The sequence below is a fragment of the Hyla sarda genome, chromosome 5 (genome assembly GCF_029499605.1).
Source record: "Hyla sarda isolate aHylSar1 chromosome 5, aHylSar1.hap1, whole genome shotgun sequence".
Taxonomy (NCBI): Eukaryota; Metazoa; Chordata; class Amphibia; order Anura; family Hylidae; genus Hyla; species Hyla sarda.
The window spans coordinates 250913111-250931179 of NC_079193.1; the positions used below are offsets into that span (position 1 = coordinate 250913111).

Below are 18069 nucleotides of genomic sequence, written 5' to 3' on the forward strand. Positions count from 1 at the left end.
TTTTTTTTTTTTTGCCCCTAGAGAAATAGAGAATTAATGCTAAATAATAATTATACTAAAAAATTATCATACTAATATTACTAATACTAAAAAATACTAATATTAATACTAAATAATAACAATTAAAAAATATATATGTTTTTTCCTATAAAAAAGTAATATGAAGCGAATTAAATGTAATTATATATAAATGTAGAAAAATATAAATGTAAACATTCTAAATAAATGAAAAGAATAAATGAATGAATGGATGATTAAATATATAAATATATCAAGTCTTTGAAATCCAATTTGGCCCAAAATTTAGACTGACTTTGTTTCTCTTCACCTCTGCTAATTCTCTCCTGGTATAGAGATGAAAATAAACATAATGTAACACTTACCCCAGTAAAACTTCATTCCAATAATCTATTAAGTTGAAGATTTTCCACTGGGAGGCTCCAGAACTAGACAAATAGCTTTGTGACAGAGTCAGACAGAGGACAGTGTCATTTAGGTTACAAATTACACTTGTACAAGATGCATAACTTACAAGGGTAGTCTTCTTCTTGAGCATGAACTTTGCTTGCTAAAGCTTTCTGCATTTTATTGTAATGAGCTGAATGAACATCAGAGAAGTCTCCTTATACTTTATACAAAAGTCCTTGTGTTCCCTGTTTACCACCCTGTACACCCGAAATAGCATGCAGAAAAATACTGGGAGGTTTGTAAAACTGAACACAAGAGCTTTTTACTAGAAACAGGATGGATGAGATGGACTTTTACCAAACTGATAGAAGACAAAAGTTTGTAAGTATACAATATTTTCACATTTCTTCAAAACATTTTCTAACTTAATATTAAACAAAATCACAAAGAAGAAGAACTTACAATGCTGTAGTATAGTATACTGCTGTCCGATAACAAAACATAACAATATATCTATACAAGTGACTGTCTGTTAGGTGAAATCCATTCCATATGGGTATTTTAAACTAAAACAGTACATGACAGGAATGGATGTAGCTTTATAATATTTTGTTACAATAACAGTTGATTTATTTAGAAAACAAAAAAAAGAAATACATACATGTATATATATATATATATATATATATATATATATATATATATATATAAATAGTGAATTATCTTATATGAATCTTATGTTGTCAATTCACTAACAAGGTCCTCTGAAAATTAACACGCTATTGTTTACAAATAAGTGTATTAAAGTATAGATATTAATATGTCTGCCCATATTTTTCTTTTCTTTTAAATTATTGGAGAATGAACAGTAACCCTTGTCTAATTCGGTGTTTCCCAACCAGGGTGCCTCCGGCTGTTGCAAAACTACAACTCTCAGTCAGCCAAAGGCTGTCCGGGCTTGCTGAGAGTTGTAGTTTTGCAACAGTTGGAGGTGTCCTGTTTGGGAAACACTGGCCGAATCCTTGATGTAAATGATTGATTTCTGATGCTAGATAAGGGTCCCGGGGTTGTGCTGGTACCAAGTTGTTTTACACAAAAGATTTTATATTTTACTAGGGATGAGTGGCATATGCAAATATATGGATGAATATTCGCCCTATATTCGCGCAATTCGCATATTCGATATATTCGTGGTTATGTTTGCATGTGTGTGTGCGCATGCGGATAACTATCTACCTATCTGTCCATATTATGCATCTATATTATCTAACTATCTATCCATCTATCTAGCTATCTCCTAATATTCTTTAGTGACGGTATTCGTGAACATGAGGATATTTGGGAATATTCGCATATTCTCATATTTGCGAAAATTCGCTCTCCAGTCTAATACAGCACAGTAGTGTAGGAGCCTTCTTTAGAACACAAGATGGAAGCAGGGAGGGATGAGATCACTGTGATTTGTTCTGTGGGATAAAAATTACAAATATTCGTAACTGGGAATATATAGTGCTATATTCGCCATATTCATGAATATGCAAATATGCGAAATTCACAATAAATATTAGAATTGTGAATATTCGCTCTCAACACTAATTGTTACTTTGAGCACCCATGTTTTTTCAGATGCGGACACCAAGAAATACTGTGACAACAGCGTTTACTGTAGAATGACATTTTCGTAATACAAAATATTGGTAAAATGTATTGGGTAAAAATGTTATCATGTTATAAATATTTGCAAAGGCAAAATAATATATTTTCACTTAAATTGCGTCCTCTAAATAGCTCACTAGAGACTACATCTCTCCAACCCCCACAATAGAGATAGGGGCTCTAGTCAGTCACTTGTACCCTGTTGACGAAAGAAAACACAGCAAACAATAGAATGCTGGCTCTTAAAGGGGTACTCCAGTGGATTTTTTTTTTTTTTTAATCAACTGGTGCCAGAAAGTGAAACAGATTTTTAGATTACTTCTATTTAAAAATTTTACTCCTTCCAGGACTTATCAGCTGCTGTATACTACAGAGGAAGTTCTTTTATTTTTGAATTTCTTTTCTGTCTGACCACAGTGCTCATTGCTGACACATCTGTCCATGTCAGGAACTGTCCAGAGCAGGATAAGTTTGCTATGGTGATTTGCTCATGCTCTGGACAGCATACAGCTGCTGATAAGTACTGGAAGGATTAAGATTTTTTTATAGAAGTAATTTACAAATCTGTTTATGTTTCTGGCACCAGTTGATAAAAAAAAATGTTTTCCACAGGAGTACCCCTTTAAGACTTCCAGTCTTAACCCCTTAAGGACTCAGGTTTTTTCGTTTTTGCACTTTCGTTTTTTTCCTCCTTACCTTTTAAAAATCATAACCCTCTCAATTTTCCACCTAAAAATCCATATTATGGCTTATTTTTTGCATCACCAATTCTACTTTCCAGTGACATTAGTCATTTTACCCAAAAATTCACTGCAAAATGGAAAAAAAAAATCATTGTGTGCCAAATTCGAAGAGAAAACGCCATTTTGTAACTTTTCGGGGCTTCCGTTTCTACGCAGTGCATATTTCAGTAAAAATGACACCTTATCATTATTCTGTAGGTCCATACGGTTAAAATGATACCCTACTTATATAGGTTGGATATTGTCGTACTTCTGGAAAAAATCATAACTACATGCAGGAAAATTTATACGTTTAAAAATGTCATCTTCTGACCCCTATAACTTTTTTATTTTTCCATGTACAGGGCGGTATGGGGTATAAAAAGTGACCAAAATACGCTTTTTTGGACTTTGGAATTTTTTTGTGCGTACGCCATTGACCGCGCGGTTTAATTAATGATATATTTTTATAGTTCGGACATTTACAAACACGGCGATACCACATATGTTTATTTTTTATTTTATTTACACTGTTTTATTTATTTTTTTATGGGAAAAGGGGGGTGATTGAAACTTTTATTAGGGAAGGGGTTAAAGGACCTTTATTAACACTTTTTTAACTTTTTTTTTGCAGTGTTTTAGGTCCCATAGGGACCTATAACACTGCACACACTGATCTCCTATGCTGATCACTGGCGTGTATTAACATGCCTGTGATCAGTGTTATCGGCGCTTGACTGCTCTTGCCTGGATCTCAGGCACGGAGCAGTCAGTCATCGATCGGACACCGAGGAGGCAGGTAAGGGCCCTCCCAGTGTCCTGTAAGCTGTTCGGGACGCTGCAATTTCACCGAGGCGGTCCCGAACAGCCCGACTCCAATTTTAACGGTCCACATAACATATAGCTTCCTCTATTTTATCTACCAATTCCTAATATTGCTTATTAAAATTAGTTAGTCCCTAGCATCCCCCCGACGTTTCGCTGGAGAGACCCAGCTTTATCAAGGTATAGGACACATACCTTGATAAAGCTGGGTCTCTCCAGCGAAACGTTGGGGGGATGCTAGGGACTAACTAATTTTAATAAGCAATATTAGGAATTGGTAGATAAAATAGAGGAAGCTATATGTTATGTGGACCTTTAAAATTGGAGTCTTAGGACCCAGAATAATGGAATAAAGAGTCCCTAACATAGAAGCCTGAGTAAAAATTAAATTAGTGGAACCATTATTGGACCAATTCAATTCCTATATATTGTGCTTTTAAAATACACTTCTTTTTTGTATTATTTTTGCACTATAATTTGTTTTTTTTTTAAATTAATAAATAAAAGTGAAGTTTTAAAAGAGTGACCCTAGTTGGGGGTCTTAGTCCCGGATGGGTCTCCGACCCTGAAGGGAATTAGAATTTGTGTATTAGCCGCGGGTCCCGGCCGTTGATGAGCGCCGGGACCGATGCAATGTGATGTGGGGTCGCAGCGCGACCCCGCTTCATATCGCAGGAGCCAGCGCAGGATGTAAGGGGTTAAAGGGGTGCATAAATTGCATACATGTTAAAAAAAAAAAAAAAACTTTGAGTTTATTTTAAGTATATAATAACACTATGACCTGTGCTATGAAATAAACACTAGTGTTCCCCCCTTTAATAATAATAAAAAAAAGGGAATAGAAATAAGCCAGAAGAGATTTCTGTTGGCACTACAACAAAGTCTTATTAGATGATGGGAGCTTTTTCAGGGTTCTGTACAGTACACACAGTGTCCCAAAAAAGTAAAATAGAGCCCTCTCACCACGTGGTCCAAAGGAGTAGCTGACCTTGGCACAGGTAAAGAGCAGTAGAGAACATGTAGTACCTCCCTGTGCTGTAAGGGGCGCTACCAGACAGCCAGTCAGTGCATGCACTTCAATAATACAGGGATTTTACCAATAAAATGCCCACTCTTATTGATCAGTTCTTCCAGCCATTGACACGTTTCACAGATCTGGACTGTCCGTAGCATTGTATGTTGAGTATGGTTTCAAGTTACAATGGTCCAGAAAAGTCCATTGCATGTCAAAAATATTTTATCCTGAGGCTATTGTAATTTAACCTCTTCAGGACACAGGGCGTATGGATACACCCTGCATTCCGAGTCCTTAAGGACCGAGGGCGTATCCATACGCCCGTGGGAAATCCGGTCCCCACCGCTAGCCGGTTGGGGACCGGAGCCGGATTCCTGCTGAAATCATTCAGCAGGCACCCTGGCACATCGCCTAGGGGGGGCCTGAGACCCCCCCCCCATGTCGGCGATCGGAGAAAATCGCATGTCAATTCAGACATGCGATTTTCTCCAATTCCGGGCTAATCGGGTCTCTGGCCATGGCAACCCCCGTTCTGCCCGCCCCTGGATGTCGAGGGGCTCTGGAAAGAAGATGGAGGCCGTACCTGCAGGAGAAGATGCCTGGGACCTGGGATCTTCGCTGGAGCCTGCAGGATCCTTTTCAGGTAGGGAATCAACAGTGGGGGGGGGGGGGAGAATTGAAAGTTAAAGTAAATCGATCTTTACTGTGGCAACCACTAGGGGGGCCAAACTGTAACTCCCAGCATGCCCAGAGAGCCAAAGGCTGTCTGGGCATGCTGGGAGTTGTAGTTTTGCAACATCTGGAGGGTCACAATTTGGAGACCACTGTTACAGTGGTGCCCACACAGTAGCCCTCCAGATGTTGCCAAACTACAACTCTCAGCATGCCTCGACTTCAGATTTAGCAATTTTCATGACATTTTTAAAAAATGGCTGCTCTACTTTGAAGCCCTCTAATTTTTTCAAAAAGCAAAAGTATGTCCATTTTATGATGCCAACATAAAGTGGACATATTGTGTTTGTGAAGAAAAATAAAATTTATTTGGAATATCCATTTTCCTTACAATTAGAGAGCTTCAAAGTTAGAAAAATTCAAAATTTTCCAAATTTTCATGAAATTTTGGGATTTTTCACCAAAAAAGGATGCAATTAACGCCGAAAATTTACCACCAAAATAAAGTAGAATATGTCACGAAAAAACAATCTCAGAATCAGAATATTCTGTAAAAGCGTTTTCGCGTTATTAATTTGTAAAGTGACGGTGGTCATAATTGCGAAAAAGGGCTCAGTCCTTAAAGTGAAAAAGGGCTGCGTCCTTAAGGGGTTAAGGGACCATTGTATTTCAAAAGTTCCAAAAACAGTTGGAACTAAATATTCTGCAGAATAGCGTTAGTAGACAAATTGGTGGAATTTAAATGCCTCTCACCATCTTTTGGTATAAGGTTCACTTGCAGGTACAATCTGACCAGAAAGTAAGAAACTCTTTAAATGGAAAGGACGTCTTTTAACCCATTGTAGAATTTACCAGAATTTGGATTTTTGGCTGATGTTTTCTACCACCTCATCTTCTAAGACCTATATATATATTTTTTTTAACTGACAATTTGTACTTTTTATTGGCACCTTTTATTTAACAATATAATGTATTATACAGCAATAAATAAATAAATAAATAAAATGTATGGAATTGCACAATTTTGTAGGGCAATATTTCTTTCAGAGTTAAAGGGGTATTCCGGGCAAAATAATCTTATCCCTTAACGAAAGGATACGCCCCATCCCATAGAAATGAATAAAGGGGGCATGGCGTGACGTCACATCCCCGTCTCGGAAGCCCGGCGGTTTCTGAAACTTCAGAAGCAGCTATGCATAGAATGCGGGCTGCTGCAGGGAGATCGTGGTGGTCCCAGTGGCGAGCCCCCCGTGATCAGACATCTTATCCCCTATCATTTCGATAAGGGATAAGTTGTTTTTGACCAGAATACCCCTTTAAACATATCATAAAATTGACCTGTCTGATTCCATTGATACCACTAATGAGACATATAAAAACTGTTTAGGTGCAATAAATATTATTGATCATGGCATCTAAACAGTTCAATGACAGACATCATGATTAGAGATGAGCGAATCGAACCAGACGAACCTGAATTTGCTACGAATTTCAGGATTAATTTGATTTGCAACGAATGCGAATATTGCCGCAATTCTATTGCGTGAATCGCTTCATTGAACTCTATTTAACAGCCATCCAGGCTCCAGAACACCTAAAATGGCGGATCAACATGTCAGTACATGGGGCAGGGGATGCTGGGAAGGTGGGAAGACAAGGCGGGAAAGGAGGTAGGCGTGATGACCCTGAATCACATCCAGGATGCAGCCTATCAGCATTCATTGTCCCCTGTGATGTCACAGCCCTATATAATCGGCAGCAATTTTGCTGCTGCTCATTTCATGCCATTCTCTGCAGACAGAGAGGATGGTTGCGTGCCTGTGTGTGTTACACAGACATGCTGAATTGATTATACCGCAGCATTCCACTGCCAACTGCTAGTCACATCAGCGTTGTGAACAGAGAGCAGTGCAGTGCTTTGCTTGTTCTCACTGAAAATAATTTTTATGCCAGCCATTAACCTCCCGGCTGGTGTTTTATGAAAATACGTTTTCCAAGTGTACTGTAGCGCATTTTTTTGCCCCTATATCCAGGGCTGTGGATTCGTGGGGCTTTGGAGTCGGACATAATTTTGGGTACCTGGAGTCGGAGTCGGTAATCAATGCACCGACTCCGACTCCTACTAAATTTAGATTGGAATAAAAAAAAAAGCAAGTTTAAATGTCCCAATTCACAAATAGTTATAATTAATGAATTCTCTACTGTAAGAATAAAGACCAATGCATGCAGTGCCTCATGTAAACGCAAAACAAACACGTTAAGTGACTGTGAAGAAGCATGCTTTTCATGTGCTTCACTATATGGCACACAACTCACAATTAGGAGCGGCAATACTTATACTTTCCATAGTATTGTGCTCTGCTGTTACAGGGAACCCATGGGTAACCTAGCCTTTCAATGATAAGGGATTAAAGTAGAACTCCAGAATATAAATATTGTCCCCCATACTGCCAGCAGTAAAAAAATAAAGATGTACATACCTTCCTCCGCTCCCCCGGGGCCTCCGGTAACCGGCTCTGGTCTCTGCCGCGATCCTCTTCCTGGTTGCTGGTGGTCGGCGAGTCATACTTTGCTCAGCCAATCATCGGCTGCAGTGAAGTCCCGACTCGGCCGGCGATAGGCTGAGCGGCAGTGTGACGTTTTTGGCCCCGGCAGCAGGTGTAGTGAAGAATTTTGTGTTCTGAAGCGTTCTCACACTGACGTTCAGCCTACCTATCAGCCTGCCTAGTAAGGACTTCACTGCGGCCGATGATTGGCTGAGCACAGTATGATTCGCCGACCACCAGCAACCAGGATGAGGATCGTGGCGGAGCCTGGAGTCGATTACCGGTGGCCCCAGGGGAGCGGAGAAAGGTATGTACATCTTTATTTTTTTTACTGCCGGCAGTATGGGGGACAATTTTTATATTCTGGAGTTCTCCTTTAAGTAAATATTTTTTTGCAGGACTAGAGACACTTGTTTAAGTGAAGGGAATCAAGACTGAAGGTGTGAACCATTGGAAAAACTGATGTCATTCAGCTAATGTTATAAAAACTTGTAAACTCTGATTTTATTGCAGACAGGAGGCTCATATCAGAATGCATTATCCTTCTTTATTTTGCCCATTAGCAGAAAGAATGACAGTGTTAAACATAAAAAGAAAAAGAAAACACAGGTGTCCAAGCACCTAGTAACCATAGCAACTCCCTCCTCCATCCCACCAATCCAAGCATAGACTGCCCTATATAACCAAGCTGCAGCCCCTCCTCCTCCTCTTTCTTTCTGCTCGTTAGCAGCATCAGTATCTAACAGATAAGTGCATTAATAATTCTCATTCCTGTCACCCACACTGTAATTTCTCCCTTTACCCTGTACTCCCAGGGTTGGGGGACTTCTGCCCTCTGTGGCCAGCTTCTGAGGGAGCGAGGGTCCCTCTCTCTCTATCTTTATCTCTCTCTCCCCCCTCTCCCCGTGTTTTTCTATCTATATACATCTATATATCTATTTCCGTTCCCCCCCTTTTCTGTCCTCTGGGTCGGTATTTCAGACCCAGGGAACTGTACGTTGTTCTGTCTCACTTATTTTTTCTCCCCTTTGGCGCTCCGCCATTTTTCCTGACTCCGCCCCCCTTCTTCTCCGGCTTTCAGTCTGAGATCTCCTGAGCGCTTCGCGCGCTGCAGGGGGGCGTGTCCGCACGTTCGCTTCGCGAGCGTTTTGGCCTGTTACCTCGCCTACGTGCGGGGCCTTCTGTGTGGTGCCCCGGCGAGTCCCTTGGTTGCGCGGCCCGACCGTTTCGTCGGTCGCCGACTCAGGGATTCCCCGCGGCCCCTCCGTTCATCATTCGGCGCTGGCGCATTAATATCGCCTTACCCAGTTCGCAACTGAGTGGGATTTTTTCGCTGCGCATTATTGCGAACATTTTTCTCTACTCTCTCTTATTGTATACTCTTGTATATTTATATGTTATTTATTCACTACAGTTAATGCTAGTCCCTCTGTCTGTTCTCTCCTTACAGCTGGGACTGCACACTTATATTGTACATCCATACATATTTTAACTACATCATGTCTGATGATCAGCTATCTCCACCTAATGGTGGGCTGACTCATTCATCTCAGGACCATATCCTAGCCCCTTCTGAATTATTGCAACAGATGGTGTCTACATCGGTCCAATCCGCCCTGGCCTCCGCCATGTCATCCGTCAATGACAGCATATCAAAATCTGTTTCCATGGCGTTGTCACGGCAACACCGGGAAGGGCCGGCCTCTTCAGATACCCCCTTGGTCGCCTCCCACATACAATCCCAGGCTTCCAGCCTACTAAGACCTGGCAAGTCGGACCGGAAGAGACGCTATTGCTCCGACTTAGATACCTACCTTACCAATACACCTACTATTGGAGGTGGTTCTAAACTAACTAAGACCTCAGTGCCTCCTGAGGATACCAATGTGAGTGCTCAGAACCCCACAGATGGGGATGACGTGCCCGGTGGAACCTCTCGGTCCTCCAGGCGTAATAAACCCGACTCTTTTGTTGAAGATTCAGATGGCACCTCAGACTCTGGGGATGATGATTTATATGAGTTGGAGGACGAGGATCTGGAAGGGAACGCGAGTCGTTCTCCTCCACATGGCTCCGCTGACACAAGCGCCCCCGGGGCGATCTTGGATTCCATGGTAATTCCATTCTTCAGCCCGGAGAATATCAAACACCCCCGTTCGGGGGAGTGGACACCCATGTCACAGGTGGCTGATTATGTTTCGGCTTGGCTGCGCAAATCTTTAGATGGTCGCAACCGCAATAAACTGAGGGCGGAGTGTCCACGACCGTCACTGCCCAATAATGTCGCCACGACGCCAGAGTTGGACCCCATTCTGGTGCGCTATCTGGTTAAGACCGGTAAAAACCCTAAAAAGGGTATTGACAAATCTTTCAAAACTGTTCAGGACAAATTGTTGGATGTCCTTGGGCCTATGACTAAGATTTTACAATTGGCCGAACATGCTGTCGCTTCAGGTGAAGTAATTGATGCAGACATTTTACGGGGCTGGGCATTACGAGCAGTTTGCTTGCTCGGCAATGCAAACACTGCGGCGTCTACGGAACGCCGGAGATCCATCCTTATGCGGCTGGATCCCCAACTTACTCACCTGGCTACCGACGAACCTGGTCCGCCAGCGGACGGTTTACTATTCGGGGAGGCCTTTCTTAAAAATATAAATAAGTATGTTGGCCTTTTCTCGGGCCTTGACAAAGCCCAATCCTCTTTAAAAAAGGTGGGCGCTAACAAGGTTTTCCCCAGGGCTGGAAGGGGTAGGGGTCGCCCTTCCGGCCGTGCCACCAACTATAGACCCTATAACAGGGGCCACTACATGCCTGACAGACAATATTACACACCAGTTCCCCAGCCACCACAGCCCTCGACTCCATTCTTTCCGCCTAGAGGACGTCCGTGGAGAGCGAGGGGTGCCAGCCGCGGATACCCAAGATCCAGGGGCACAGGTGAGACTGCCTATTCTGTCATTAACATGGGTTCCTGTGGGGGGCAGGCTGGGGTATTTTTTCCGGACCTGGTCCCGGATCACATCCGACCCGTGGGTCTTGCAAACTGTAACCGGCTATCAAATAGAATTTCTCTATCCTCCGATACAGACTTGTTGGCCACCAGCGATACACTTTGCGGACGCCGACAAGGCCCTGATCCGCTCAGAATTGATGGATCTGCAGTTGAAGCACGCCATTCAGGAGGTGTCTTGGGACGCTCCGGGTTATGTGAGCAATATTTTCTTGGTCAAAAAGAAGGACGGAGGTCACCGCCCGGTCATAAACTTGAAACATTTAAACGAGTACGTTTTGTATCGCCACTTCAAGATGGAGGGGATACATCTTCTCAGAGATCTTTTGCTACCAGGAGACTGGTTGGCGAAGATAGATCTGAAAGACGCGTATCTAACCGTGCCGATACACCTTTCTTCCCGTCCATATCTTCAGTTCTGTTGGGAAGGTCGCAAATGGGAATTTGCATGCCTCCCGTTCGGCCTTTCTTCAGCACCATGGTGCTTCACCAAACTGCTGAGACCGGTCATGGCTTTGCTCAGGAGCCGGGGGGTACGCCTGATCGTCTATCTCGACGATATTCTGATCATGGCGTCCACGTACGCGTTGGCCGTGCAGCATGTCCAATGGACGGCCGCTCTGCTCTCGGAGTTGGGCTTTTTGCTCAACGAAGAGAAGTCGGTACTCACGCCGTCTCGACGGACGGAGTTCCTGGGGTTCGAGGTGGATACCCACTTGGCCACCCTGAGTCTGCCCACGAGGAAACTGACTACGATCCGCAAGGAGATCCGGAAGCTTCTCCGTGCAGAGGTGGTCTCATTGCGGGCGCTCGCTCGGGTGGTCGGTCTGCTGACAGCCTCCATCCAGGCGATCTTCCCTGCCCCCTTACACTACAGGGCGCTGCAGAGACTGAAGATTCGGCACTTGAGGGAGGGTTTGCCCTACTCAACCGAAGTGCCACTATCCGCAGAAGCCAAGGGAGAACTCCTGTGGTGGCTACGTCATGCCCAGGTTTGGAATGGGAAGATAATTTTCAATTCCAAACCGGACTTAGTGATAGAATCAGACGCCAGCCTGCGGGGTTGGGGTGCCCGCTGCGGGGCATCGACGTCCGGAGGCAAGTGGTCACCATCAGAAATGTGTTTGCACATCAATTGCCTGGAACTTCTCGCGGGCACCTTTGCCCTGAGGAGTTTCGCTTTCCACAGGTCGGATTGTTGTATCCTGCTGCGCATGGACAATGTAGCAGCCGTTCAATACATCAACCGCCTGGGAGGCACGAAATCCAAGATCCTCGCAGATCTCGCGACGGTCCTTTGGCAATTCTGCCTTCAGCGGAATATATTGTTGACCGCAGAGTATCTTCCTGGAATTTCCAACGCCATTGCGGACTGGAACTCCAGGTACCTCACGGACTCCAGCGATTGGATGTTGGAACCAACGGTGTTCCAGGCGATCCATGCCCTGTGGGGGCCATTGAGTATCGACTTATTCGCATCTCGTCTCAATCGACAGCTGCCACGATTTTTCAGTTGGCGACCGGATCCGGACGCCATGGCGACGGACGCGTTTCTTCAAGTGTGGCCACAGAGCACTCTGTACGCCTTCCCGCCATTTGCCATGATCCCCAGAGTATTATGGCAGACGGTGTCCCAAAAAGCGACGCTGGTGTTGATCACCCCCTGGTGGCCGACTCAGTCATGGTTTCCCCAGGTCCTGGGGATGGCCATAGATGTGCCGAGGTTGTGTCCGCCTCTACTCACGTTGCTTCGAGACCCCTCAGGGAATCTTCATCCCTTGACATCGGACGATCAACTGCCGCTATTGGCATGGTTGATCTCGGGACACCTTCGCTTGGGGGCCGCATTTCGCAATCGGCTTCTGACCTCATCAATGACGCTTGGGCTCCAGGTACCAGATCGGCTTATCGATCAGCCTGGGGACTTTGGCTTCGTTGGTGCTCACGACGGGATTTGGATCCCGTACGTGCCCCTGTAGCGGAGGTCATTAATTACCTCTCGGAGTCTTTTGAGGCGGGGAAAGCTTATCGCACGATCAACGTTTATCGCTCGGCTATTTCCGCCTCCCATGGGTTGGTGGATGGCTTGCTGGTTGGACAACACCCTATTGTCTGCCGTCTTATGAGGGGGATGCGGTTTAAGAGACCGCCTTCTTCGCGATATCTCACCACGTGGGATGTTAGCAGTGTATTACGCATGTTTGAGACATGGGAAGACAATGACGACTTGTCTCTTAAACTCCTGTCGTTTAAATTGACAATGTTGTTATGCCTGGTCTCCATCAAGCGTGTGTCAGACGTACGGGCCCTGGATATTTCCAGGAAACAATTTGTTCCCGATGGGGTTCGTTTTTCCATTTGTCGTAGGACCAAAACCGATCTACGTTCGGTTTTCTTCCCATTTTTTCCGACGCGCCCGAAATTGTGTGTCGTGCGATGTCTTCGATCTTATGAGTTGAGGACAGCTACGCGTCGTCCGACGGGTTCGGCGCAGCTCCTCATCTCCTATTGTCCGCCATATTTACCGGTTTCCTCCCCGACATTGGCTCGGTGGGTGAAATTGACAATGTCCTTAGCGGGTATTGATGTGTCACTGTTCACGGCTCACTCCACTAGGAGTGCGATGTCGACCAAAGTCCTTCAGACGGGTGGCTCGCTTTCGGAACTCTTGAGGGCGGCCGACTGGTCGTCCGAGGATACATTCCGTACGTTCTATTTTAAACCTACTGTACATGTGTCTATGTCTGTATTGTGATGGATTTATGATGCTTCTCTATGTACTGTGCTTTGAACATGCATTCTGATATGAGCCTCCTGTCTGCAATAAAATTGAGGATTTTCCTAGTAGAGTGACGGAAAATATTGATTTTATTAAGACAGGAGGCGAATATCATCCCACCCGTTTCCCCTACCCGTTATTATTTATAACCTTTGTTGTTTTCAGGATATTGAAGAATGGTTCTGCCTTGCCACGGTTCTTTGTTGGGGTCAGCTGCGTGACCTATCCGGTTGATCGTTCCTGTTTGAAGATTGACGTTCTGCGTTATTGGTTCAAGATCCTCCGTGTGGACGCCGCCGCGCGAGTTCTGCAGTTTCGATGCTGGATTTCGTCACGGCATAAAGAAAGAGGAGGAGGAGGGGCTGCAGCTTGGTTATATAGGGCAGTCTATGCTTGGATTGGTGGGATGGAGGAGGGAGTTGCTATGGTTACTAGGTGCTTGGACACCTGTGTTTTCTTTTTCTTTTTATGTTTAACACTGTCATTCTTTCTGCTAATGGGCAAAATAAAGAAGGATAATGCATTCTGATATTCGCCTCCTGTCTTAATAAAATCAATATTTTCCGTCACTCTACTAGGAAAATCCTCAATTGTTAGCTTAAACGTTAAACATGACTATGGGATCCTACTAGGGAAATCATGTTTAATAATAAATGCATCTTCCTGGAGCCTTCCACTGCCCTATCTTCAGCAGCAGATCAGCACACAAAAAGGAGAAGGCAGCAGCTTCTGCCCAACTACCTCTCTCTGCTAGAAGAGCTTAGAAGAACTTGATGGAACAGCTTCTTGGATTCAACTGTAAGTGTTTATAAATACATTTACATATTAATACAGAGGAGTCGGAGTCAGAAGTAGAAAAACTGGTGTTGGAGTAGGAACATTTATCTACCGACTCCACAGCCCTGCCCATATGTTCATACCACATACCTACATCTAAGTAGTGTACCATTTTGCACCTGTTAATCTGTCAAGGGCCTACATACTGTGAAAGTCAAAGCAACAGTACTCATCGGCTGGTGTTTTACAAAAATACAGTTTTTTGGTGTATTGTAGCTAATTTTTCTGCCCTCATCAGTGCATACCGCATACGTACTTCTAAGTATTGTACCATTTAGTACCTGTTAATCTGTCAAGGGCATACATACTGTGAATGTCCAAGCAAAATTACTCACCGGCTGGTGTTTTAAAAAAATACAGAGTTTTTAGGCATATTGTAGGGCATTTTTCTGCCCTCATCAGTGCATACCACATACGTACATATAAGTAGTGTACCATTTTGTACCTGTTAATCTGTCAAGGGCCTAGATACTGTGAAAGTCCAAGCAAAAGTAATCACCTGCTGCTGTTCTAGACAAATACTGTTTGAAGAGTAGTGAAGCGTAATGTACTCCCCTCATATACCCACTAATCATGTCAGGCAGAGAAGTGCCAGGACGTGCACAGAGGAGTGGCAGAGGCCTAAATCCTTCAGGCAGAGGTCACAGCAAACTAGGGGCGAGTGGCAGCAGGAGTCGCAGCAAGAGGCCTGAGCTCCCGTTATCAGCTAGCGGTCGTGTCTCGACCAGCAATCCATCTGCCGTCGTCGATTGGTTAACACGGTCATCCACTTTATCACTAGTGACATCTGACACCCCCAGTCAACAGTCATTGGGTTCCTCAGACACAACCCTCAGTTGGCATGGCCCAGGAGCAGTCCCTGTCCTCCCATTGCCTCTGTCAGCAGGACAGTCAGCAGCTAATGCCCAGCCAAGAAGGGGAGGAGAAATGTGCCGCTTCATCCGCTAGGCGGGCAAGTATTGATGGTGAGAGTGACATAGGAAGCGGTGTTGCCAGGGTTTAGGGTCCTGAAGCAGGCACTGTTGAGGAACCTGAGGAGGACATCAATGACGTGCAGACACTCGATGATAATGAAGCCGATCGCAATTGGGAGCCGGGTGCAGAAGGGGCTTCATCATCATCAGGAGAAGAGAGTTGCAGGTTGCCCGTGAGGCAGCAGCTGAGCCAGCAAGGCGGTAGCATGATTGGCAGTCAGTGTGGTGGCAGAAGTGGAAATTCTGGAGCCAAACGTGCCCAGGGGACACCACCTGCTTCGCAGCAGCCTACCTTTCCGGGAGGTAGTGGAACAGGGGTTCCTGGAGATGGCGGCAGTAGCAGGATAGGGTACTCCCCTGTGTAACTTCAATGTGAACCATTGGCAGCTCATACAAGAGAAGGTGGTCCAGTCTTTGAGCCTGTCTGTGTGTACCAAAGTGCACGGCAGCGCCGATGTCTGGAGCTGTAACTACGGTAAGGGCCAATACATGTCCTATATGGCCCACTGCACAGCCACAACACCAACTTGGACAGGTCACACTGCTTCTTCCTCCACGCTGTTAGCCTGTTGGTCCTGTAATAGTGTGCGACTCCACCTCCTCATCCTCCACCTTGTCCTCAACCTCCACTGCCCAGGCAAGTCACAGTGGCCCTTCAGCCTACCATGTGTGCAGGGCACGGCAGTGTCACACGTTCTTCACAAGGTTTGCCTTGGCGAAAAGAGTCACACAGGGGAAGTACTGCTAAAATTCATTCGTAAAGAAAGCGGAGCATGGCTTATTCCACAAAAACTGGTAATGGGAACCATGGTGACTGACAACGGGAGGAACATCTTGCATGTGCTGCAACTAGGAAGGCTGAGCCATATGCCCTGCATGGCACACGTGTTCAATCTGGTTGTGAAGCAGCTCCTGAAGTGATCCCCCCTATTTGCAAAACATCCTAACAATGGGAATGAAACTTTGCATGCACTTCAGCCACTCGTACACTTCAAAGCACACCCTCCTTGAGCTGCAGCGTCAGAACGGTATCCCCCAAGATAGTCTGATTTGTGACGATGCCACACGTTGGAATTCCACTCTCCATGTGTTGGACCGACTTTATGAACAGAGAAAAGCCATCACCGATTTCTTGATGATCCAAGCGGATAGGGTACTCCCCTGTGTAACTTCAATATGAACCAGTGACAGCTCATACATGACACCTGCCGTTTGCTCAGGCCCTTTGAGGAAGCCACATTATTAATAAGTGTCCAGAATTATGGGATGAACAACGTAATTCCGCTGCTTCATTTTCTAAAACAAGTGTTTGAAACGATGGCTGGTCAGGGTAATGGAGACATAGCATTTACATCTCAAGGCCACATGAGCCCTGTGGGGGCTGAACTGGAGGAAGAGGAGGAGGATGAGGGCACAGTGGACCACAGTTTTGGTTTCATGAGATGGGCGGTGCTTCTAGTCATCTGACAGAAGAGGAGGGGCATGATCAACTAGAGGAGCTAGAGAGTTCTGAGGAAGGCGAGACAGAGGACCCAGACACACCGTGGCAGTATGCAGTGGAGATGGAGGCAGGGAGTCACTTGCACAAATGGCACGATGCATGCCCAGTTGTTTGCGTAGTGACCACCGAATTATCAAAATTCAACAACAGGATGACTTCTGGCTCTCCAGAAGCTGTACCAACTCCATCAGCAGCAGGTAGACATGGAGCAGGACCTGAACCAGCAGGTGGTGGCATACCTTGACATGGCCATGCCAACAAACCTTGAAGATCCGCTGGACTTCTGGGCAGCCAAACTTGATGTATGGCCGCAACTAGCAGAGTTTGCCCGGGAAAAGCTGTCCTGCCCGGCCAGTAGTGTGCCATCAGAGTGGGTGTTTAGTGCGGCTGGGGCCATAGTAACGCCAAGGAAAACTCGACTGTCCACGAAAAATGTGGACAGACTGACCTTTGTGAAGATGAATCAGGCATGCATTAGCCAGGATTTCCACCCACCAATGCCAGATGCATCAGACTAGATTGACCATGGTGCTACACCAACACTTCACAAATATGGATAGTGCCAAACAGATTTAAGGCACTGCTCCCCATTTACAAACATTCCAGCCACCTTCATTACCGGGTACTGGTATTGTCACCCACCACACCACTCTGTCAACGGGTCACTTTCAGGTCTCCTGATGCTGCTTCTGCCACCTCCAGGCTGTTTCATTCAGCCACTATTTTGTCTCTTTATGCTTCTGCCAACTCCAGGTTGTGCCATTCAGCCACTATATGGTCTCCTCATGCTTCTGCCACCTCCAGGCTCTACCATTCAGACACTAAATGGGCTCTTTATCCTTTCCCTTCCTCCAGGCTGTGTCATTCAGCCATTATATGGTTTTCTGATGCTGCTGGGACTGTCTTGGATATTATCTACAATTTTTTTATGGTAGCACTAGCAAACAAGCATGTTGAATAGAGATTTCAACATTAATCTTTTAATAGTAGGGGGTGTGAAGCCCTCTTATGTACTTATTCTGCTGCCTGATCCAGGCTGTGTGTTTCAGGAACTACTGATGCTGCTGGGCCTGTGCCTACATTTTTTGGATGTTAGCACTAGCTAAAATACATCTTCTATA

At 45.1% G+C, this 18069-nt stretch overlaps 2 protein-coding genes across 2 annotated transcripts in view; both read left to right on the top strand.

The window, feature by feature from the left end:
• The first annotated feature begins 733 nt into the window (after positions 1–733).
• The window catches only part of LOC130273935 (cadherin-19-like), a 173022-nt gene continuing 155686 nt past the window's right edge, over positions 734–18069 (top strand). Inside the window, exon 1 of the mRNA XM_056521485.1 lies at positions 734–789. The gene's annotated coding sequence lies outside the window, so the exon portion shown is untranslated. The remainder of the gene's footprint in view (positions 790–18069) is intronic.
• LOC130274563 (uncharacterized) lies at positions 8093–14197 on the top strand. Its single transcript, XM_056523000.1, has 3 exons — positions 8093–8151; positions 9295–10784; positions 13802–14197. The coding sequence occupies exons 1-3, from the start codon at positions 8093–8095 to the stop codon at positions 13807–13809; spliced, it is 1557 nt and encodes a 518-aa protein (XP_056378975.1). The 3' UTR covers positions 13810–14197.

What these genes read in the sequence shown, in the direction of transcription:
- LOC130274563 (XM_056523000.1), top strand. Translation starts at nt 8,093, where the DNA reads ATGAGGATCGTGGCGGAGCCTGGAGTCGATTACCGGTGGCCCCAGGGG. An exon ending in CCCCAGGGGAGCGGAGAAAG is followed by an intron (nt 8,152 to 9,294) that starts GTATGTACATCT and finishes CTCTCCTTACAG; the next exon opens with CTGGGACTGCACACTTATAT.